Source organism: Anabrus simplex, chromosome X (genome assembly GCF_040414725.1).
Source record: "Anabrus simplex isolate iqAnaSimp1 chromosome X, ASM4041472v1, whole genome shotgun sequence".
NCBI lineage: Eukaryota > Metazoa > Arthropoda > Insecta > Orthoptera > Tettigoniidae > Anabrus > Anabrus simplex.
Window position 1 is genome coordinate 173,876,400 of NC_090279.1, and position 25,993 is coordinate 173,902,392.

Consider the following 25,993-nt stretch of genomic DNA (forward strand, 5'->3'; position numbering starts at 1 on the left):
TAGAAATTACAATAAACAACTTGAGAAATTAATTTCTAAAAATATAAATACGACTCAAAAAGGAAGACTCTAAACTACAAGATTAAGGCTACTTAATATTATATTGACATGTTTTATTTCAATATTTGTATATCTACTAGCTAGGGCCTTCCGAAGTGGTTTTATAGAATAATATTGTAACAGGACAAAAGGGACAATATGACCTAAAGAGACAAAATTCTCCAAAGTATTGCCGAACAATTCTCCAGAATAAAATAAAATGCTCTTGAAATATAAGAAAACAAAAGCTGCAAAAATTGCACATAATGCAAATTAAAAGTTTTATATTCCTAACGGCGGTGCCATGAAAAGAGATAGGAACACTGCACCTGACCACTCAATAAAAACATCACATGACATCAACATCCAGACCCTAAATATTATCATGATCATCATTCCTAGCCTTTCTCCAATCATCTGGAGTTCTTTTACTTTCCTCTAGTATCTCCGCAATCAATCAATCAATCAATCAATCAATCAATCAATCAATCAATCAATCAATCAATCAATCAATCAATCAATCAATCAATCAATCAATCAATCAATCAATCAATCAATCAATCAACATTTGGAGAAGATACTCGTTTATAGGTAGAGTTATTAGGGATTAATAATAATAATAATAATAATAATAATAATAATAAATAATGTTCTTGGCTTTAAGTTCATTAACTACTTTTACGATTATAGGAGACGCTGAGCGTCAGAATTTAGTCCCATTTCACGTGCCAATAAATCTACCGACACGAGGCCGACGAGGATCCAACCTGCCAAGTTGGGGTCAGAAGGCCAGCGCCTGAACTGTCTGAGTTACTCAGTCCGGCGATAAAATTTACCAAGAGATATGTTTGATATATTTCCCTCCATAGTTAACTCGCAAACATCTTTCTCCGTGAGTCTGGTTACTATGGAGTGACAGTTGACAATACACCATTTTTATTGCTCTGCAGATGATCCTGGTTTCGGGTTAGAAACGCGTAAGCAAATTATAAGTATAACACGGTTATATAGATGTTGATTCCCATAGGGAAACTGAAATATTTGTCCCGGATGAGTAAATTTGTGTCCGCCTCTGTGGTGTAGTGGTTAGCGTGATTAGCTACCACCCCCGGAGGCCCGGGTTCGATTCCCGGCTCTGCCACGAAATTTGAAAAGTGGTACGAGGACTGGAACGGGGTCCACTCAGCCTCGGGAGGTCAACTGAGTAGAGGTGGGTTCGATTCCCACCTCAGCCATCCTGGAAGTGGTTTTCCGTGGTTTCCCACTTCTCCTCCAGGCGAATGCCGGGATGGTACCTAACTTAAGGCCACGGCCGCTTCCTTCCCTCTTCCGTGCCTATCCCTTCCAATCTTCCCATCCCTCCACAAGGCCCCTGTTCAGCATAGCAGGTGAGGCCGCCTGGGCGAGGTACTGGTCATACTCCCCAGTTGTATCCCCGACCAAGAGTCTGAAGCTCCAGGACACTGCCCTTGAGGCGGTAGAGGTGGGATCCCTCGCTAAGTCCGAGGGAAAAACCGAACCTGGAGGGAAAACAGATGATGACGATGAGTAAATTTGTAATACTAATAACGGAACATTTATAATAGTATTAATCGACCTAAATTCCCCCAAATTATATGTTTCATGTTCTTTTTATATATTAAACTATCTTTAGTACCCAAAGTTGCACATGAAGAAAAAACTACCTATTGGATTTCGTTCGAAGCACTTCATAAAACCTCTCAGCAGTAGTAGGAACAAATTGTGAGATTTTCAACGAAATCGGTCCGGTAGTTTTTTAGTCCATTCATCTCAAATATATCAACCTCCACTTTTATATATATATGAATACAGATTACATTGAATTATCGGGGAAGTTGGCCGTGCAGATAGGGGCGCTCAGCTGTGGGCTTACATCCGGGAGGTAGTGGGTTTGAACCCCACTTTTGGCAACCCTGAAGATGGTTATCCATGGTTTTCCATTTTCACAAAAAGCAAATGCTGGGACTGTACCTTAATTAAGGCCACAGCCGCTTCCTTTCCACTCCTAGACATATCCTATCCCATCGTCACCATAAGACCTATTTGCCGGTGCGACGTAAAGGCTGGCCATTACTGTATTCGTTCCGCTCCTGCTTTACACATCTGACGTTGCATTCCGCCATGACAGATAATTATGCCTATAATTACCGTACGACCTCAAATTAACAATACTATGTGTACACAGGATGGCATTATCGACATTACACAACTGAAATGCACACGCTACTACCTTTTTAATAACAGAACATTGCCCTTGAATAAAAGTGGAAAAATTATATGAACTTTTAATCAGCATCAGACAGATAGGGAACACGTAACAATGCCTGATCTCCTACCCGGAGGGAAGGGGGAATGGAATGACATGCAAACCTTATCCGGCATGATGCAAAACTTGTCCGTCAAAAATTGTAGGTGTGTTGAAGTATCGAATTAAAAAAAAAAAGGTATTTATGACGGAAGTATAAGGGAGGATTGCACAAATTGTTAGATACGCCATTCTAATAGGATTCTGTTGATTATTCTTTATGATATGCTTATATGAATATTATTTTTCCAAGATTTTTAGTTGGTTCGTATGTCTGTTTCTCGAGGTTCCTCTCAATTTGTTAACGAGTTTCCGTACGTTCTCTCTATGTGGACGTACACCTGGAAATTGTGTTACAAATCGGCTAACTTCCCTGCAAGACTCTGTTTCCACATAATTATCGTGGAAGCATTATGAGAATTACACCCCGAAGTAACACTTTACAACACCCTGTGGGTGGGAGATACGGGCTAAGAATACACCCACGGTATGAACTGCCTGTCGCAAGAGGCGACTAAAAGAGACGACCAAGGGATGATGAAATTAGAACCATGAGATTACTTCTGATTAGTAACATTACGTAAGGAACACTTCGGATCGACGTTACTTGGGATTTGTACCACGTTGCGATGAAACACGTGGGTCTACGTTACACAGGAGCAGTACCATTATGCGAGAATCAGTACGGGTCTGGGCGTTGTATGCTATAATGATCATCGTGTGTATTCCACTGGTTGGTTCCACTGCGTTCAGAATGGGTCTGCGTGTCCAATAAAAATGAAGGGGTGTGTCTGGCCTTAGTACAGAGCCTTCTTGAACCTTTCTCTCGGGTATAAAAGCTGCACCACTTTATCAGGAACACCATCGATCTACGTTGCCTGTGATTAGTGCCATTAAATGAGAAACACCACGGGTTTGGCTGGCGCCCGCGATTACTACTACCGTGTGAGTAAAATCATGGTTCAGCGTTACTTGAGAGTAGTAGTACTATTATGTCAGAAACACCATGGGTTTTTGTTGGCGGTGCGCCTCATACACCGTGGATCAACATTGCCCCTGATTAGTACCACTTTGTGAGCAACACCATGAGTATACATGGTCTATGGTTAGTTCCACTAAGTGAGGAACACCTCGGGTCTGCTTTACTTGTGAGTAGTACCCTTTAATGTGCTAAACACCATAGGTTTGTGTTAGCTGTGAGTGATGCGATTGTGTGTGACATACCATGGGTCTACATTACCTGTCATTTGTACCACTCAAGGAGGAACACTATGGCTCTGCCTAATCAGTGATTAGTACCATTATGAGGGACCAGTGACTTGGATCTTGGAACCCTATAGTTAATTTGTATCATCCCAGTAATGAAGGCATTGTGAATTGGATCCACTAATTGTTTTGTTTCATGGTCAATTTTCATCACCATTCGTTTTATATTCTAGTCAGTCGATACATATTTAAGTTTTAATTTCCGTTTTGTTCACCTTGGACAATTAAGGGCCAATGGCATTGCTCTTAGGCCCCTTTAATAATAATAATAATAATAATAATAATAATAATAATAATAATAATAATAATTGTAAGGGAAGGTACACCTCAACCCCGTGCAATTTAATGAACCGCCTTGAAGAACGCGATCTATCACGTAAAAATTGAAACAACTAGTGCAAGAAGATGGAAAGTTGATCAATAGATGTCACTACTAAAGTAATAGAGCAATGTGTTATTTTAAGGATTCCTAAACTGACTGGATTTTTTTTTTTTTTTGGTGTATCACAGTTTACAACAACTATTTCTAGAAGTTTGGACTTTTCTCCATTAAAGAACTGATGCCAGGCACTCAGGCGCAAAGTGGAACAACTAGAAATGAAAAGAAATTTTGTGTTTATAAGTTTTCTGAACTGAACTGACTTTCTTTGCTTTTTAATACTTCAAGGTTTGCAACAATTCTTACTCATCCCGCCAACTTTGGATTCTGGCCAATCAAAAATTGTGTTTATTTATTTTTCTTCCAAACATAGGCTTCTTGTAACTGTTCGACTGTCCAATAAAAATTAGGGGGTGTGTCTGGCCTTAGTAGAGATCCTTCTCGAACCTTCCTCTCGGGTATAAAAGCTGAAGCCTTTTGGAGTTAACTTGTCTTACTGATCGTCGTGCTATTGAGAGTGTGTGCTAAGAGAGGAGGCGGGAGCCTCATCCACCGGCAGGCATAATATCAGATAAGGTAATGGACACCATTTTTATATCTCAGTAGTTATCTCCGCAAGCTGACTCGAGGGGAAGGTTCCAATCTTTAACTATGTAACAGTCCACCTCCTAAAATGTAAACTTCTCTTTCTTCTCATGTAAAAGTTCGAGTAAATGAAGTGTATTAATTAATTCGGGAATAGAGAGTGCGACATCCTATCAACTTGTATTTGAGGTGACTATGTTTTTGTAACCGTTTTCTATCTGTAGACTTGTAACTCAAATTTCCTCCGTCTAGTCAGCTCAGTAGTGTGGGATTAGCCTCTGCATCGTCGGGCCACTAGCCCAAGTAGGGTTTTAATCTTTGATTTCAAGGAGCGCTTGTTTCCGCCTCCATACATTTTGATTTTCGGGCCAGTAACTTTAACCTGTAATTTTTCACGAAGGCCCGTTAGAATGGGTACTCGATACCACTGTATTATTTCTTAAAATACAACTGCTGCAGTCTTGTTAAATGTAGGTTGTGCCTATAGAGGCCAGACAGCGTAAATTTTATTGAGCAAGACGCTCTAATCCAGGGTCAGCCAACTGCGTGTACATGTGATGTCAGGTAACACGTCACACACTCTGCTCGGGCAGCGAAACGAAGTACTTAGTACTGTAACTCAGAAGTGACGGCTAGAGGGGCGAGGGGAAACACAACGTCATTCGTAGTGGGAGGCCCAAGTGCTGCAGGCACAGTGCGGTATGTATAGTACATATTTCTCTCTAACTATTTTATTGTAACGTAACTTAGTTATGAAGTAGCATAAGAGTTATAAAGCAACTTTATTTCTACATATACAAACAAAACATTTAGCTGTAGCATTCCTATCATTTTCAACAAATAAATATAGATCTTCCCATAAAGATAAAACGATCGGAGGGGTAGGTAGCTTGTCGCACCGTGATGTGCCCCGTTCATCCATACGTACTGTACCACTACCACCACCACTACGTGTGGCACTGCACGTGTTTATTACAAAGCGAGGCTGTCTCTTCGTCTCACTCTACGACAGCGTCTCCCCACCTTCTGCGCTCATACGTCACACGTTCTCTCCGACGTCACACGGGCCCTCTTACACCACACGCCAGCCAGTTGGCTGACCCTGCTCTAATCCGAATTTTAAAAATTAATGGTTGCCTTGAGTAGGCTGTAAGGGGTTAGGAGCGTAGTCTCCTTGGTAGAATTGTAGAGTATTAAGGCCCTTTTCTTCAAATGTAAAATATATTTGTGTAAATATCGAGTAGTGCCTTTGGAAGGCCGTAAACTGTAACCTTTGGAGCAAAGTGTTCTTGAAAATTGTGTTTTAAATATTCTGTAAAAGAAATTAGGAGATTCCCCTTCTTGTCTATCTGTCTAAAAGCAACAGTAGTGTTGTTGGGAGCTTTGTAAATTATGAGCTTGAAGCTCAAAGTATAACTTACCAATTCTTGGGTTTTTTTCTTCTACCTTGTACCAAACGAGCTCTGTACCTGAAACCTTGTTGTTTGCTAAAATTTAATATCTGAAAAAAACATAAACTTTATTTTACAGTTTTAAATTAATCTTTGACTATCGTAGATAGACCCATTCAATCCAGCACCTTCTTTCGCCTCTCGGTGATCCATGAAAACTCGGTAATGATAATAATAATAATAATAATAATAATAATAATAATAATAATAATAATAATAATAATAATAATAATAACAATAATAATAATAATAATAATCTAAACACTTCACAACTCGAGAACAGTTGGAGCGACAGATCAACACTTAATACACGTTCTAAGCACGGACCTGAACTGCGAAGTGCGGCCATTCCCGCGCTTTCGCTGCTCTGTGTAACTGGAAGTCATGAGTCAACGGCAGGCGCGCCTAGCGGCCAACCAAGGAGAGAAACTAACTGTATATATTTACTTTTTAGGGGCTTAACATGCTCAACTCTCGTATGAACAATTATAAAGCAGAATAATACCGAATACTATGAGGCTACTACATCCTAACGTCTATACTTAAACAAAAAGGAATAGGCTATGTTAATGATAGAGTGTCTTCAAGCAACCATGTTGATATAAAAGTACACAAATACAAACACACCAACAAATTGAATCGGTTATTTTTAAAAACCCTTAAGTCAATAATTGTAAATTTTTGGGAAAATAAGGAAAACTGAATAACTAACGACGTAGACAACTTGTATATGTTTTTATTACTTCTGAAATTTAAATCTAGTTTGGGCATGCCATGGAGGAATGCAATTTGCTTGTATAAATATCAGAATTCTTGCTAGTTTTGTTCAAATGTTCGTCAGGTACGGGATTTCAAAACTATTGAAGAATTTTTTTTCAAACGTGGCACATTCTCCTTACAATAATGTGCAGAACTGCAGTATTAATCTGGAAAATGATTCACCTGTCAATTAGTAAAAAATTTCTAAAAACTTAAAAAACATGTATATTTATGAAAGTACACACCGTACAAGTGATTTCGAAATGAAAATCCTTTTTAACTAATCTCCTTGTGAGTGATATCCCAGGGGTTATCCAGAATCTTTGCATTTCCCCTTCATTCCATATGTATCATTTCATTTTTTAAAGTCCTCCATTTTCCATGTATTAATTAGAAGATTACATTTGCACGCTATTCTTTGTGCCATCACAATTGCACTGGTAGTACTGTTACGAAGCCTGAGGTTGTAGCGAGGTAGAGTGACGCATCAAGTCGGTCGTGTCGTTGTCTACACGGGAAGTGGACCTATAGGGGAGGCCTATGATTCACCGCCATCTTGCACCATGCTGACGTCACGCACAGACGAGTTAAGTTCCGGCCTGCTACATATTACAGTTCCATAGTGATGACGTCAGCCGTTTAGTGCATTGGTATGGTGGTACAAGTCTTGTCTTCGTGGTGGTTTGGTAGCACGTTATTGTTATTTCAACGTTATTAGAGGTTTTCGTTCGCGTTTCCAAGTGATAACTGTATGCAAACGCATCAGTAAAATATGTATTTTCAGCAGTAGTATATAGTATGATTATTGTTTGGTCGGAGGAGCTATACCAGATGAATGGAGAGTTGCTATAGTAGCCCCTGTGTATAAAGGAAAGGGTGATAGACATAAAACTGAAAATTACACGCCAGTAAGTTTGACATGCATTGTATGCAAGCTTTGGGAAGGCAAACATTACAATTACTCCATACATCACAATGTTAAAGTCCTCCAAGAGTAGAACAGAAACCTGACATCTAGCGGCCAAACCGTGAACATTGTCGGGCCTTCCTTTCAGCGGCAAATAAGTAGCTATGTCCCGGCCTTGTATATGTCGTAGGCAAAGGTCTAGTGTGCTGCATTTCCCGGCCTTATATATCTCGTAGGCAACGGTTATGTTCGGCCCGTTGCCTACGTTATAAAACAAGGCCTGGAAATAGAGACCGTGAAACGCTATCGAAGTGGTCACACTGAAGTTCAATGCCGGACCGCCAGGATCGCTTTCCTGCCCCCTGTCTACCAGGTTTGCGCCTTTAAACGTGTTTATTAACTGAGTTTGTTGTGAATGTTTATGTATTCGTCCGATGTTAAGCATTCGCAGTTCCAGTCATGGTTTATTCACGAGAAATTAAAGGTAGTGGAATTTCGTTTCACAAGTTTCCAGTGAATGTTCAATGTTCGAAACCTTATACAGAGGAAGTATTACGCACGAGATACGACTTCAAGCTGATGAAATTAGGCCTCTGTTCCTAAGTTTTGATCCGAGATTCGTCATAAGAATTGGGCGATCCCAAAATTTGTTACTGGCCTTTTTTTTTTTTTTTTTTTTTTTGTAAACAATGTGACCGGCGATCAGAAATCTTAAATTAGGAAACCAAGCAGAAAAATAGTTTTCCCAACAAATGTGGAGAAAATGAATGTATCAAGAGCTAAAAATATTGTATTTTCCCCTGAAAGAATCTCTGGTTTGAAAAGAATGGAGGTGGTTTGTCCCGAGAGCATTAAATACAGTTTAAAATATGCTATTTATTTTATGGAGCATTTTATGAAATTGTTCGATGCGCATGACGTCTGCAATCACCTCACATGGGACATATTCCAGGAATGAAAAGAAACGAGCAACTTGTAGTACTACTGAAGATGAACGCCTCAGTTGGTTAATTAATTTCCTGTCATACATTAAGAAAATTCAAATGCTTTCAGGGAAAGTAAAGAAAAATCATGAGGAAAATGTATCAGGCATAGATCATGACTGCCCAATCAACCGTAGCCTGCGTAAAATACCTCATAAGTATCCATTTGCATTATGCATTGACGAGGAACCTAACATCGAGCTCTTGTTCAACTACCTAAGAAGCCAAGCGGAATAAAATGATATTATGGTTCGTGTGGAAAAAGAACAAACAGACTGTGAAGGCTGTTTAGAACATATCTCTTTTCCAGCTACTCGAAGTCCAACATTGTGTCTTATTCGTTTTCAAGATCGAGAAACCCTCAGATACCGAAAATCATCGTATGTGGTACTTGTGCAGTGAACGATGGAATTTGTCACCTCCGCTACGCAGTACTTGCACCGAAGAGAGTTAATAAATGTGTATGCTTTTTGTCGAAAGACATGTACAACAGTGAAATTAAGTGTAAAGGACAAACCACCTCTTTTCCTACTATGAAAATTTCTGAGACCTCTATTAGACAACATTGCTTCGAGCCACTCAAGTAGAAGAGAGAAAATTTTGAAACTTGATAAGAAGCCCCTCGAAAGGTAGTTTTGAAACTTCAATGACATATCCAAAACAATGCAGCACCGCTCTGTATATAAAGTACTGTCATCACTCGTAAAAACATTCAGTTCTTTTTATTTAGGATGTAATTTACTTATTGACATATACGGCCATGCGAATACAAGGGAGCAAGAAAGCGATCCTAGCGGCTGAATGGTGAACTAGGATGCCACCCGTTTCCATGAGTGCATTTCAAGGCCTTGTATTATAACGTAGGCAACGGTTCGGCCTCGGCCGTGCATTCCCCACGGCCGACTTGATGCGTCGCTCTAGCTAGCTAGGAGCGCAGCGAGTGATCCAGTCAGCCGTGCATTCCCGCACATCGTGTCCATTCTTTCCGCTAGAGGCGCTTGCAGTCGAGACAGCTCCACAAGCACGGACTCTATACTCAACTGTGGAGCATGGATAGATCTATCTATTTTTCAAAATGTATTACACTATACTGGATCATTTGGTAACGTCTAATAAAAAAAAAACTTCTAATCTTTTAATGAACAATAATACTGTCATTTCAGAAATGCACTTACTGTTACGAGGTACTCCAGAAATGTTTATTTATTTTTAGGATTTTTAAAACTTCTCGTAAGTGATTTGAACACCGGGTTGTACTTAAGTAAAGCCCTTGCTGTATACTCGCCATTCGTCAGCCATTCTCTTTAGCGACCACAGCCTCAGTCAAGATCGCCAGAGAACCTAGCACCGTGGAGGCACCCTGTTAGCCGCCAAACCTCAGTCGTCTCCCGTCATATGCTTACTCTCGGTACTGCCTAGTACCGCCCTCTGCCGCTTGGAGCGCTTCTCCGTACGCCCTGCCTGTGTGAGCCCCGGCTCCCCAGCCGCCAACCGTCCTGCGAGTCGCCCGGCAAAGGCCGCCATATTGAAATTTTCAGCGCGGTCCGACTCTCTGGATACTGTCTCGAGGCCACCATTCCGCGGTCTCGCATATCCTCACCAGTCACTCCAGCGAACCTGACCAAGCCAGCTGCGACCAAGAGCCTGTTCTTGTGCGGGCAAACGAGCAATTTGTCAAAGCCCTTAGTGTGGTCACTGGTTCGAGACTTGTCTCGTTGTGACACGACAAAACTAAACCTGTCTCGACCGTGCCCACTAAGTGAGCGCTAGTACGCTGGTCCTCCTCGTGAGTTTGACCACTCCAGTGTTTTAAACAACACCCCTGACTACCCCTAACCTTGTCGGGACCACCCTGGTGGACTGAGTAGCCAGGACACCGACATCCCAAGCATATCCCATTCACACCATCATGGCCCAGAAATCAACTTACCATAAACCTCTCCTTATCCGCACAGATAATCCCCACTCACCATATCACCCCATAGTCATCCCCTGCCCGATGTTAGACCACCTACCCCCTGAAGAACAAGTCAACTTCCGTCTTGGCCACCGCAAACTCATCTCCAAAGCCATCCTCAAAATCACCAATCACATACAGTACCTACTCGAACTCGACAATGGCTTCACCATCATCTTCTTCAGCAGTCAAGAGGGGTACGAGGCACTATGCGAAAAACTACTATACCATGATATTGACTACAAAGTACTCACTGATCCCACATTCCCCGAAGACAAAGAAACCCAAACTAAACCCCTCATCAGAAACAAATGCATCCAAACCAACCCTCCCCCACGCACTTACACCAAATACTCTCAAACACGCCTACACTCACCAGACGCCATTCACCAACCTGCACAAACAGACATCTCACTCCCCCCTGACACTGACACTTCACCCACTTCACCTCTTTCCTCCCCACCATCTCCCGAGCCCGAAACTGAGACCGCCTTAATCTCACACTCGGGCACGTACACTCAAAACAAGTACACTCAAACTAGGAGGAGGCGTGCCAAGCCTGCTCCTAGGCCAAAAATGACACCAACACACGACACCCACAAAACATCTACTCACCCTCACCATCCCTCACTCATCATACAGTGCTTTAATTGCCTCAAGCTAAACCATCCTGCAGCCTCGTGCTCTGATGCCACCCGCTGCAATCGGTGCGGTGGTCCCCACCGCCACACCGTCTGCACGGTGCCTAGGGACCAGGCGAGGTGCGCGAACTGCGAAGGCAGTCACGCTGCCTCATATCCTGGCTGCCCCTACCTAAAGAAGGCAATTAAGGCACACTACAAGAATGCACAACACTTACATGCACACTCCACTACACCACACCATCCCAGTACCTCGTCCCCCAAACCACCACTTCCTACAATCCCCAGTCATAACCTTACCAACCAGACCGTCCAGGATACCTCTAACCTACTGAGCCTACTACTCCTCAAACTCATAGCCCCGAACCTGCATCCCCCCATGACCATGCCAAGTAATCAGCTAATCATCAGCTAAACCCTGCTCCCCCCAACCAAGTACAACCTCCTGACAACTAACATCTCTCTCGGCTCTCCTTAAAGCACTGGAATCTAAGCGTACCTACCACCGACAGTTAAGCAACATCGGGAGTGGTCACCCAATGGCTGGCTGACCACCACACTCCATGCTGCCTAACCTCGAGGAACTTAGTACGACCACGGCTACGGACGCAACACAACACCAGGCGCTTATGCGCCAGGCCACACTCTGGCCAATTACGACAGAGGAATAGTAACCCAACCCACTGAATAACACAGTTATCTGCAGGGAACCACCATATTGACAGGGCATTCAAGACCTTTTAGAGGTCGACAAGCCATAAATTTCGCGGTCACTGGGGCTCTGTCCCAGTACCGACGAAAGACGGGTTCGTCGTCGTCGTCGTCGTCGTCGTCGTATGTCATACTAATTCTGGCAGTTACCTGTAAAATATTTTTGAAGTGTATCTGCTCGTTGAGTAGTGGACATAAGAAAATGATAAACATAATTACTCCAAATCGGATTAAGAAGGGCAAACGCACATATATCATACATGGCGTTCTTAGATCTTTAAAAAGCATTATAATGTTGATTGGACAAAGCTATTTGAGACTTTGAAGGAGATCGGGATCAACTATCGAGAAGGAAGAATTATCTACAATCTGTTAAAACGAACAGTCTGCAGTGATAAGAATCGGGGCCTTCGAAAAAGAAGCAGCAATCCAGAAAGGAATGAGGCAAGGCTGCAGTTTGTCCCCATTGCTCTTCAATGTTTATGTAGAACAGGCAGTAAAGACAATCAAAGAGGAATTTGGAAAGGGAATCACAATCCAAGGAGAGATATTAAAACCCTGAGATTTGCTGATGCTATTGTAATTTTATCTGAGACTGCAGAGGATGTGGAGAAATTGCTGAATGGCATAGCCAGAACCTTGGAAAGAGAATACAAGATGAAAATAAAATAAATCATAAATCCAAAATTGAAGGAATGGAGTCCAGTTGAACGAAGCCAGTGGTATTAGATTAGGAAATGAAGTCTTAAAGGAGGCAGATAAATATCGTTACTTGGGTAGTAAAACAACTAACGATGGCGGAAGTAAGGAGGACACAAAATGGAGACTAGCATAAGCAAAGAAGGCATTTCTTAAGGAAAAAAATTTGCTCACTTTTAACATTGATATAGGAATTAGAAAGATGTTTCTGAAGACTTTCGTCTGGATCGTGAAACTTGGACGAGAACTAGCTCAGAAAGAAAGAGAATAGAAAGTTTTGAAATGTGGTGTTACGGAAGAATGCTGAAAGTGAGATGGGTAGATCAAATCACGAATGAAGAGATACTAAATCGAATTGGTGAGAGGAAATCGATTTGGCTGAACTTGATGAGAAGAAGAGATTAAATGATAGGACACATCTTAAGACACTCAGAATTTGTTCAGTTAGTTTTTGAGGGAAGTGTAGGGGGGGGGGTAAGAACGGTAGGGGTAGAGCAAGGTATGAATATGACAAACAGATTACAGCAAATGTAAGACGCAGCACTTACGTAGAAATGAAAAGGTTAGCACACGATAGGGTGGTATGGAGCGCTGCATCAAGACAGTATGTGGACTGATGACTCAAACAACAACAGCAGCAACAATTCCTCAGAATTGGTTGGGAGTTGCGATAAGAGAAGCATTTTTTTTTTTTAACTGTTGTGAACCTGATTGGTAATAAGGCCTTCGAATGGCGGCTTACACAGCGGGAAACATGTTCTAGTTTCAGACTCGCCGATAGACTTCGTGTTAGCCCTCCACTGTTTAACACAGGTGTATACTATATGGAAATTGTAAAGTAGAAAGTTAAGTTAGTGAGTTTCTTTTAGGTGAGATAGGCCATAAAAGTAATTATATGAGGCGTTGATTTGTGTATTTAGCTTGTGGTGAGAGTATAGTTTCTATTTAAACATAAGATTAAGATCATTTTTAGTGCATATTGATAAAAATATCCACAGTTCTAGCCGTTCAGGCAAACAACTCAGTGTTGAAATATCCTAGGGATATGAGCTACGAATTTTAGATTATAAAATATAATAAATTATGAGATTATATTCTTTATTTATTCCTAAAAATTGCAATCATTGTCGTAATCATCGTTATCCGGTCGAATACACCACGGCCGACTGGATACCTCGCTGCACACCTTATACCGGCCTTGACAATCGCTTGTGAAGCCCAGCATAAAGCTGTAATTGGAAAGTTTCACCGTAACGCCGCTGGAGCGCTGGCCTACTACCCACTGACAGGAAGCTGTATACCGCAAATTGCTGCATTTCCAGTTTTATTTTTTGGTTTTGCTGTCGTAAATGTTGGCAATGTGTTCGCAATGAGGTGCTTGTTGGCTTGATATTGAGGTCTGATAGTTATGCGCTAGTGAGTTTATTTTTTTTATTGTGTAGTGTGGTGATTTTTTTTAAAAAATTGTGTTTACAAATCTTGGAATTTGAGACATTCTTGTGTACCTTTTCGTACTTCGAGCAGACATTTTATGGAAACAAGAACAAAGTGATTTCACGCTGTAACTTCGTCCTGAACAAGGATTTTAATTTATGTGCTAATTCGTTTTTTAATGGTGTGATGATTTGCTTTTCTTTAATTGTGTTAGAAAATATTCGAATATATATTGCTGTGTGCATTTTTGTATTCCGAACAAAACAAAAAAAAAGAGCAAAGGGACACAATCATTACACGAATTCTCTGTAGACCAGGACAAAACTACGGAGTGGCTAAAAGCAGGTAGCACTCTCATCTTAGTTTTCCGTTTCTATTTCAGGTATTTACCGTCGTTCTTTCTTTATCTTTTCTTACTCTGTTTACCCCTCCAGCGTTGGCTTTTCTTTCGGACTCAGTGAGGGATCCTACCTCTACCACCTCAAGGGTAGTATCCTGGAGCGTCAGACTGCGGGTCGGGGGATACAACTGGGAAGGATGACTAGTACCTCGCCCAGGCGGCCGCAACTTCTATGCTGAACAGGGGCCTTGTGTCGGGGATGGGAGATTGGAAGGCATATCCAAGGAAGAGGGAAGGAAACAGCCGTGGCCTTAAGTTAGTTACCATCCCGGCATTTGCTTGGAGGAGAAGTGGGAAACTATGGAAAACCACTTCGAGGATGTCTGAGGTGGGAATCGATACCACCCTCTACACAGTTGACCTCCCAAGGCTGAGTGGACCCCGTTCCAGCCTTCGTAGCACTTTTGAAATTTTGTGGCAGGGCCAGGAATCGAACCCGGGCCTCCGTGAGTGGTCGCTAATCACGCTAATCAGGTGTTTTTACCTATGAATTTTCTTTCATAGAATAATCCTTTAGGCGGTGTCGTATTTGCCATATGACAGCAACACAACATATTTTTGTTCAAGATAATCTGAACTTTGACATTTAAACATTGGCAAGTAAGAATCACTACTGCTATGACGGTAAGGCCAGCGTATGAAGTGTTGTTACCTGAGCAATGGGGCCGATGACCTAGATGTTATGCCCCTTTAGACAACAAGCATCATCATCATCATCATCGACCAGAGAACAGTTTACATTTTATTCACTCAAAATACTTTTATCTCACTGAATTTTTATTTAAAATTCTTCTTCTTCTCCTTTCGCTATTTGTTTTACGTCGCACCGACACAGATAGGTCTTATGACGCCGGTGGAATAGGAAAGGGCTAGCAGTGGGAAGGAATCGGCCTTGGCCTTAATTGAGGTACAGCCTGATGTGAAAATGGGAAACCACGGAAAACCATCTCCAGAGCTGCCGACAGTGGGGTTCGAACCCACTAACTCCAGGATGCAAGCTCACAGCTCACAGCTCCACGCCGCGCGGCCAACTTGTTCCACCCTACTGCATTTCTAGTAAAATTTATTTTCTGAATTTAGCACGGCCAACTTGCCCGGTATATAATATTCTAGAGAAAGGTATGAATGAAATTTAATCTGAAACTATATATATTGAAATTAACATTTAAACATGTTTGAGTCAAAATATTTATGTTATGCATACAACGAATATGGAAAAAAGTAAGACTCTTATGTTTTGTCCAGCCCCCTTCCTAAGAGCAGCGCTTGAAGAATTTTAAAACTCTAATTGAACAATGACTCTTAATCTCAATATTAACATCAGAAGACAAAATTATTGTGGTAAGTTCTGCTATGTATCTAAATGCCATGATAATAAAAACAATTACTATTATTCCTCACAATTAAGGAACGTCAGTTGGACTACTCCATCCTCCGCAGTTTCATTCCACGACGTTGTTTTGGCACATATCAATGAAAGTAGCCTTTAGGATTAATCATTTTAACGATATTAGTAAATGTAACATACTATTTTATTCCCTAAAATAAGATACATTGGCAATCAGAGTCAATATCAGAACATCAGCTGGACTAAGTCATCTCCCCGCAGTTTCATTTCACGACATCATTTTGGCAAATATCAACGAAAGTAACCTTTAAGATTAATCATTTTAACAGTATTAACCCATGTAATATTCTGCATAACTCTAAATTACGATAAATCGGCAACCAAAGTCAATATATTTTCCATAAAGAAGTATACATTTCTACCGCAAATAGGTCGGCCGCCAGCGCCACGTGTCGAGTTGTGTAACTACTCCGATTACAGTGCGTGGACCCGATTGTCAAGGCCGGTAAGGAGCTAGCTAGAGCGACGCATCAAGTCGGCCGTGAATACACTACCAGTTTGCATTTTTCTACCACTACGAGCGCTAGTGTGAGTCAATGTGTTGTTTCTATTAAGCACCACTACGAGCGCTAATGTGAGTCAATGTGTTGTTTCACTTAAGCACCACTACGAGCGCTAATGTGAGTCAATGTGTTGTTTCATTTAAGCACCACTACGAGCGCTAATGTGAGTCAATGTGTTGTTTCACTTAAGCACCACTACGAGTGTTAATGTGAGTCAATGTGTTGTTTCACTTAAGCACCACTACGAGCGGTAATGTGAGTCAATGTGTTGTTTCACTTAAGCACCACTACGAGCGGTAATGTGAGTCAATGTGTTGTTTCACTTAAGCACCACTACGAGCGGTAATGTGAGTCAATGTGTTGTTTCACTTAAGCACCACTACGAGCGGTAATGTGAGTCAATGTGTTGTTTCACTTAAGCACCACTACGAGCGCTAATGTGAGTCAATGCAGAGTTTCACTTAAACCCTTATAACTATATTCGGTGTGGACATTTTTAAAAAAATGAGAGAAACGTTTGAGGGTATTGAACCAAGAAACACATTACAGAAATAATTATGTAAATGAGTTAATTTCGCTAGGACTTGAATAAAACAGAAAACGAGTAAAGAAACAAGCTATTTTCGGATGTTTTTCCGGAACTGCATTTAGGACGGAAGTGATTTCTGAACTTTAAAAAAACGTTTGATAGAGCTATTCAAGACTCACAATTTGAAACATTTTCGGGACTTTTAAGTCCTTCAATTCTTGGCACAATTCACGAAATCGCTTAATTTACATTTTCCATAGTATGGGAACCCCGAAATTTTCTGCTAAAAATAATGGTAGTTGACGATGCACGTGGTGAAACGCGGTGAGAATTAAAAGGAACCAAGATTAATAATAAATCAGTGCCATGTCATGGATGATGACGGCGAATTTCTTGTCTGCCGAATTAGTGACGAACACACGCGCCTATTTATATTTCGCAGGTTCCCTTTTATGATCGCTTACTGTCCACTGCTGTTCATTGCACCCAATTACTACTGTAGTTTCAAGTAACATCGTAAACAGTGTAGCGAACTGACACGTACTTTATGCCACAGGCGGAACAATCAGCCAATCATTGGAGCTTACGAGGTTCTCAAATATCTACACGAGGTGTGTGAAGGTCACCAGCTGAGTGACAGTTCTGCGTGCATGAGAAATAGCTGTTACGAGCGCGAGCCCAGGACGATATCAGACAGCGCAAGCTTGGAGGGTTGTACATTAACACTTCCATAACTACGTTACTCTGTACATGTATACATTCTTTCATATAAGGACGTACATAATTAAATGTTTTCAGCACGGCGTTTGTATAAAATGTGCCGTACCAGAATAATCTGTGTATTAAAAGATATTATTGGAAACACATTTGGCAAATCCGTCCGTCCGTTCTACTGGACTGATTTGCTTCACCGTTGTTTCATTCTCTCCGGAATTACCTGCCGGTGAATCATGAGACACTGGCATGTCTCTAAGTTCAGCCAAATTTGAGTAATCATAAAATAAAATAAATTGCAGGCGAAGGCTTACCCCTACCCGCAAAACATTCTGTACTTAGCAGGTTGCTAAGCGACTAACACTTTTATCAATCTTCTGACATATGTGATGTTCATCCTTAGTATTATCTTTGCATGCAGCCATCTTTGATTACTACCTGTCAAGCCAGAGAATATACACTTCCTCTGATCACGGAAGAATACAATTTCCTGCTAAATACGCTTTGATTCTCTAACCTTTCCCAGCTTCCAAATATATCCAAGAGATGGCAGAGCCTTCCTAATAACTTATATACGAAAATAGTCTACGTACAAACAGACCCAATCGTGACATACGCCTTAGACAATATCTGGCAACAACCAAGCTACACTAGAAAAAGTGAAGGCCGTATATCTTAAAACGTTTTCTACCTGGCAAAGAACGCTCCTTCGAGACCAGCCTAGGAGCTCACAAGACAACCGTTCTAAGTAGATGAATTGAGATTAAAAATACCATTGCGTTCAAAACGCACAGTACCAAGCTTTGCATCAAGAACTGCAGAATAAAAACAGCGAATATGGATAGGGTTTTACCAAACAGACGACTTGATGACATCGGAATGGATGAATTCTGACTACGAACTGGGGGATACAATAACACGCTTCTTGTTGAATGTTCACAAAACCATTGAAAATGGCAGACAAAATAATATTCCTACGACAGGCATATCAATACGAGTTATCTGACCTATATATAACGAATGCTGCGGAGAAACACGGGTTTTCCAGTAAATAATTACTTTAAAATTTGTCATTAGGAATAAAGTACAAAATAATAGGCATTTACTTTTTAGGAGCTTAACGTCCTTAACTCTCCTATGGACAATTATGAAGCATATTAATATCGAATACTATACCACTATACCAAATATATTCAACAGATGGCAGATCATTCCTAATAACTTATATGCGAAAAAAGTCTACGTACAAACAGACCCAATCGTGACATACGCCTTAGACATTATCTGGGAACACCTGTCGAAAGGATAACCAAGCCACACTAGAAAGAGTGATGGTCATTTATCTTAAAAACGTGTTCTGCCTGTCAAAGAACGCTCCTTCGAGATGAATCACTTATTTAGCTGGACATCTAAACGTTAACGAAACAAAATAAGCTATGATAACAATAACATATATTCAAGCAAGAACGTTTATATATAAGGGGCGTTCAATATATAAAGCAACACATTTTATTTTTTGGCCACTTTGAGTTTTAAAAAAATATTTGGGACATATTTAAATATTCCCGCTTCGTCTCGTAGAGTTTCACTCATTTGCAGGAGATGGCAGCGCTATAAGTAGCTTATAAAATGGCATCTGTCCCGGAGGTGCTTACCTAAGGGAGAGCAGTTTTTGAGTTTCTTTATGCGGAAAACCAGGGCATCACAGATATTCATAGTCTCTTGCAAAATGTCTACGGAGCACGGTGAGTCGTTGGGCGAGGCGCGTTTCATCATCACTCTGAAGGGGTTATTCTGTTCGTTGTCCTCCCTCGTGGTGAAACGATCAGTTCTGAAGAGCATTGTGTTAGTCTCAGGAAATTGAAGAAAATACTTCAGCGTGTTAGTAGCTACAAGAATGCAAACGAACTTCTCCTTCTCCACGACAACGCAAGACCTCACACAAGTCTGCGCACCCCACAGGAGCTCACAAAACTTGAGTGGACTGTTCTTTCTCATTCACCCTACAGCCTGGATCTCGCTCCTTCTGACTGCCATCTGTTTGGCCCAATGAAGGATGCACTCCGCGGGAAGCACTACGTGGATGATGGAGAAGTTATCGATGCAGCACGACGTTGGCTCCGACTTCGTCAAATCGAGTGGTACCATGCAGGCATACAGGCACTCACATTACGGTGGCGTAAGGCCGTACCATTGAAGGAATATTATATTGAAAAATATGGCATAGTAACAAAAGGATTGGGGAATAACATGGTGTATTTGAATCCTCAATAAAACCAACCTTCTTTTAGAAAAAAAAGTGTGTTGCATTGTACCAGGGCCTCTCAAACGCCCAAAATATCACCCGTGCAAATCGAAGCGCAGAGGGTCTGTGCACCGTGCATCGGTCCTACTCAGCTCGGTTCAGACCAGCGTTTTGTCACGGGGCGACTCGGCTAAGCCCAGCTAAGCTCAACTCAACTCGGCTCGGATGGTGAGCGAGACAGGCGTAGGGAAAGAAAAAGACAGAAATCTAGGACTGGGTGTCTGCACTCTGATCAAGCTAGCGAAATCGTCTTTTGCACCTTGCACCGCGTAATGCACCGGTGCATGCATCCTGAGAGGCCCTGCATTACACATTAAACTCCCTTCACAAAAATACACAAATACAAACACAAAGTAACACATTATTGAATCAATCCCTATGCCACAGCCTATGCAGTAGAGATGGCTGAAAAATAACGTAGCAGTTACTTTGTCACAGTAACATACCGGTCACTGTTATACATGTAACGAGTACAAAAAGTAACAGGTTACCGACTAACGACAACAGAATAACATACTAGTGAAAACAGAAACTGGGAAGTGGGAACTGTCACTAGGAGCAGCTTACAGACTCAGAATGTGACCTTCAGAGTTCAGATAGTACGCATGTCTTCCAAGTGAGAGCGCCTTCGTAGGAGAGCGCTTCAAGCCTAATACACTATAGTGTATAATATACTCTATAGTGTATTTGTTTAAGTTGCTGCTGTCATCTGGTAACTAAAGTGTAAACTCTTATGGCATATTCAACTGCTCAGGGTTAATCGTTGACTCAGGCATCGCGCAGGGCTACCTACATTATAATATTATTATAAGTTTCACCCGTATAATTTTTATTGTACCATAAATAAATTAGTAAGCTAACTTTCCATATTGATATTACAGGTAACATAACATTACTTCATTTTACTTTATCGATCCTCTTGTAACGGTTTGTGTCGAGATTTGGCAGACGTTTTCTTGTCTTCCATCCTTGATCGGTGCATTGCCAAATTCACTTCTCTAGATTTCAGAAAAGACGCTATGTTGTCTTCTTATTTCATCCGCTGTCTGCCTCTAGTTAATAAGAATGCGTGTTTTTCTGCACCGACTTTCAACAGTGTAGTGATGCGTGCGCGCATGTGCCAGTGAATTAATAGGGCTTCGCAACACAGCTGTAAGAAGACAAGCTTGAAGCCGTGACCAGGCTGTGACCAACAAAAGATGAGTAACGTTGGACGTTATTTTTAACTTTTACTTTTCACAGTTACTTTACTGTAGCAGTGACAGATGTGGAAGTTACACAAATATAACCGTTTGTCACACCTCTACTGTACAGCTGAATTTTTTAACCAATACTTGTAGATCAAAACTGGTAAATGGAGCCTGTCGCCGGAAGGCGTGCACAGGCCTGAGTCAGCAACGAGGGTAAGTACAAGCCGACTGGCGGGAACCGACTTGCCCCTCGTCCACAGGTATTTCTAGCATGGCCACTACTCTTTGATATCCGTGATCTACAGAAGAAAGACAATATTCGCCACCTACGTGTATTAATAATGCTCGGATTTTTATGCAGCAACATGTTAGATTGCAAACTAATTTGGTTAGTGGGAATTGTCAGCCACCCGCAGTTCCATAATGTAGCAAGAATAACATAAATTACAGGGGTTCTGATTGGCCGTACCCCTAATGTTTCTCAAACTCCATAGCACAATCGTTGTGAAGGTGGACTACGCATGCTACTCACTTCAGAAAGTTTGCACTCTAACTATGCGTACACCTTTCATATTGCAATCTTAAAATCAAAACAGGAAAGTGTTGACAGCTAGAGGGGAGTATCCTTGATGCAAATCGCTTACAAGCCATTCCCAAAAATTTTGATGAGCAGAGTAGAAACAAAACTTGACAAGCAATTATGTGAACATCAGTGTGAATCTTAAAAAGGTAGATCTAGCTGAGAACAAATATTTAATTTAAAGTTAATAATTCCTCATAGAATACTGAACTTCAGTGACATTTGTGGATTTTAAAATTGCCCCTAATTCAGTTTATATGAAAATCTTAGATAAATCAATACGGGAATTGTGAGTGAAATCTAAATTAGCGAACGGAAAACACTTACAGACACACTTTTCAAAGTAAAATTTTTGGGCGATTTATCAAATTCCATCAAGATAAATACATATCTAAGGCAAGGTGATGGCTTACCGCCAATCCTGTTGAACCGTATCCTAGAGAAAATCGTAAGAATTGGAAGTGAAAAATTAAAGGAACATAAAACGCGGACAATTTTGATATACTTCCAGAGAGACTGACAAATGCAACAACTCTTGGAAAAAATAGCCAATGAAACAGTTTTGAAAATCGCTGTAGACAAAAACAAATTTATTACAAATTTTTTGACGATAGATATTGGTCGAATAGAGAAAGTAAAGAAATCGAATACCTGGGAGAAATAATTTTTAAAAAATGGTTTAGGAAATTTTGCTGTAGAAGAAAGTTCACACAATATGGAAAGAGTGTATGACATCATTAAGAAATTTACAGCAAGAAATGCTTATGTAAGTATCTTAGAATACAGTGGTAAAACCTGAATGTGTTTACGCAAGTGAAGTTTGAACAATAGTATAGATAAACTGGAAGTACTACAAAGAAGAATCATGAGAAAAATTTAGGTCCGATGAAAACAACACAACAGTGGAAATTAAGTAGTAATAAAGCAAATTTACCAGAACATAGGAAATATAACAGAAACAATAACAAAATTGAGATTGGTTACTTTTGGTAATATCTACAGTATAGAATGGATGAGAGGAGATTGACAAAAGAGACAATCAAGTACCTTTGGGAGAAAAAATCAAGAACAAGATCATTTCAAGGCAAGAGGAAACTATGCAAAACAGAAATTTTAAAAGTACGTTTTTAAGAATGTAGGATTCCAAAGAAGAATTAAATGGAAACCCGCTCAGAATTGGTCTGTTGAGAGAATAACAAAGCATATTGCAATGATGAAGGAATACTGGAAAGAGCGTAAGAGGAAACAAAGAGGAATGATGAATTGAAAATCACACGTTGCCCCCAGCAGGCCTCATCATAAAGAAGAAGAAAGACAATATTTGCCACCTACGTTTGTTAATAAAGCCCGGATTTTTATGCAGCAACATGTTAGATTGCAAACTAATTTGTTTAGTAGGAAGTGTCAGCCACCCGTACCCCTAATGTTTATGCAAACTGCATAGCACAATCGTTGTGAAGGTGGACTACGCATGCTACTCACTTCAGAAAGATTGCATTCTAACCTATTAATGCATCAAAATTCGGGCTCTAATTATTAATAACACAGTACAACAGTGAATTGCTCTCAGACAAAAATATATATCATTTACCATGTTTTCAGGCACGATTTTCACGAGATTTACATTTTTCTGTATCGCTTATCATTGTTGAGATATTTGTCCGCAACCTATAGCGGGATTGTTAATTTCTTCGGAAGCGGAAGGCGCTATTGTCTCCCTGTCTGGGCAACATTCTTATTATGCCTCTTGGTTTTATTTCTCTACAGAAATTGTAACCCCCCCCCCAGTTGCCTATTCCGTTAATATGAAAGAAACATATGATAGTATGGAAATAATTCTCAAGGCTTTGCTCTGTACAGAACACGGGTGGCAGATTTGTGCAGGTCTAAAAGTGATAGGTATGTTAAGAAGTATGCGGCTGGGTTTCACGAAATTTTGTTGTCTTCTTTGTGTGTGTGGGACAATCAAGATAAGCATAATCATGATTAAATTAGAAAGTGTACATCAAGAAGTAGTGTAGTATTAGGACAAAAAGCGTTAAAAATTTGCCACTTATTAATGTCACCAAAATAATTAAAACTGGATTTGATGAAGGAATTTGTTAAGGCGATAGACAAATCAGGAAGGACATGTCAATATTTAAGGGGAAAATTTCAAAGGTTGAGTGAGGCAAAACTAAAGGAAGGTATATTTATTGGGCCACAAACATGCGATCTCCTAAATGATTCTCTATTCGCGTGGACCCTCATTCCTGAGGAGAAAAAGCCTAGCTTGCTTTTAAATCGGTTTGTGTGAATTTTCTGGGAAACTAGAGATCAGATAATTACAGACATATGGTGGAAGATTTGTTGATGGCTTACAAGACACTGGGATGCAACATGTCCCTTAAGATTCACTTCTTCCATTTACACTTGAATTTCCTTCCACAGTGATGAGCATGGCGAAAGGTTCCATCAGGACTTATTAGAAATGGAAAGGCTATACAAAGATAAATCAGTGTCCAACATGCTTGCCGATTACTGTTGGCAACTTATCACAGATATTTCGTCTTCGAGGAAGAAGTTTTGAGAAGGTAAGAATTTTTACTACATAGGCTAATGTCTTCAAATTGCAACATAAATACAATTTTAAAATATGTAATATACTTCTTTTGTTGTGTATTTGGATTATGGATGATTTGGGCTGAAGTTACACCAAATATCTGTATATCAAAATCTCCCAAATCGTGTCAATAGTACAAGAAAAATGTTGCTTTTCTTGAAAAATCCACGGAAATATATTTTTATTTAATTAATTTAATTAAAACTCAGCACCCAGATTTGGATTGACATTGATGGACAGATTGTCGCTAGGCGGCAGCGACATACTCTGTATTATGATGGTCTGGTAAGAAATGCTGTATATAGGAGGATGGGAACACACCGCCATGTTTTATGAAGTACCTTTCTTTCTAGGAGATTCATATAACTAGGCAAATCATTACCTATTATTTGGAAATAGCAATTCAACATGCCGCATTCGAGATGTACTTTCATGTAAAGGCTTACAAGATCTTTGGGAGAAAGACCTCATTGACGAGGAATCTGTTCATTTTCGCACCAGATTGAAAAACAAAGAATGTCATGTATCCACTCGCGCTGCTATGAACATCATGCATCATACAAATAAATCGCCTTTTACTTAAGCAAATAGAAATAGTTTGACATAAGAATCTAAAGAGAGAACTTTTTTACGGTAATTATTTTTTGTTTTGTAAGTTAAATGGATCATCTTCACTATTTTTGGTTGTTTTGTTATTTATATTTGCCTTACTACAATTACTTGTGATTTCACTTACAAAAGAATTTGCATACCGGGCTAGTTGGCCGTGCGGTTAGAGGTGCGCTGCTGTTAGCTTGCATCCGGGAGATAGTGGGTTCGAATCCCACTGTTCGCACCCATGAAGATGGTTTTCCGTGGTTTCCCATTTTCACGCCAAACAAATGTACCTTAATTAAGGCTACGGCCGCTTCCTTCCAACTCCCAGGCCTTTCCTATCCCATCGTCGCCATAAAACCTGTCTGTGTCGGTGCGACGTAAAGCCACTAGCATAAAAAATTGCATGAAGTGGAATATTTAAAAACAACTTTCATTTATTGAGGCGTAGCAGTGCACATCGGATATCAACTAGTATTAATAGAAAATAATAGAAAACCGCAAATGACAACAGTGAACTATATAGCCTATGTATTATGTTGTGGGAAGTTCATCATGCCCTCTCAAATAACCGTTAGGTGATAGAGAAAACGAGCTCTAGATTCAAAATCAGCATATGCGAATTAACTAAAACCGCATATTTTCATTTCTGAGAGCGAAAAACATCTTAAACTTCTACTCTGTAATCGGTTCCTGAGAAGTTATTTCCTATTGTATGTGGAGGACTCACATTTTTTAACATATCAGTGAATAGAAATTTAATTCACTCACCAGAAGGACAGCTACTACGAGTGTGGATCTCAGACAGATGCTCATAATGATGCAAAGGAAGATAGGAAAGGATCCTGGTCACATTGTTGCTTTTATATACACAACCAGAGAGCATGAAGTCGCATGCACTGTGTTATATCACAACATTAAGCACATCCTGTATGTAATGGAGTAGCCTGTTGTTCCTTCCGGGACTTCACCAAAGGGAAGTATCATTCGCTGACTGACCTTATCAGCGATAGCTTTTGAGAAGCTTCATT

At 40.5% G+C, this 25,993-nt stretch overlaps 1 protein-coding gene across 1 annotated transcript in view; it reads right to left on the reverse strand.

The window, feature by feature from the left end:
• Nucleotides 1-25,778, reverse strand: part of LOC136886753 (41 kDa spicule matrix protein) — a 38,673-nt gene extending 12,895 nt beyond the window's left edge. Inside the window, exon 1 of the mRNA XM_068230943.1 lies at nt 25,734-25,778. Coding sequence (XP_068087044.1) covers nt 25,734-25,778 — 45 coding nt within the window. The remainder of the gene's footprint in view (nt 1-25,733) is intronic.
• Between the last annotated feature and the right edge of the window lie 215 nt (nt 25,779-25,993).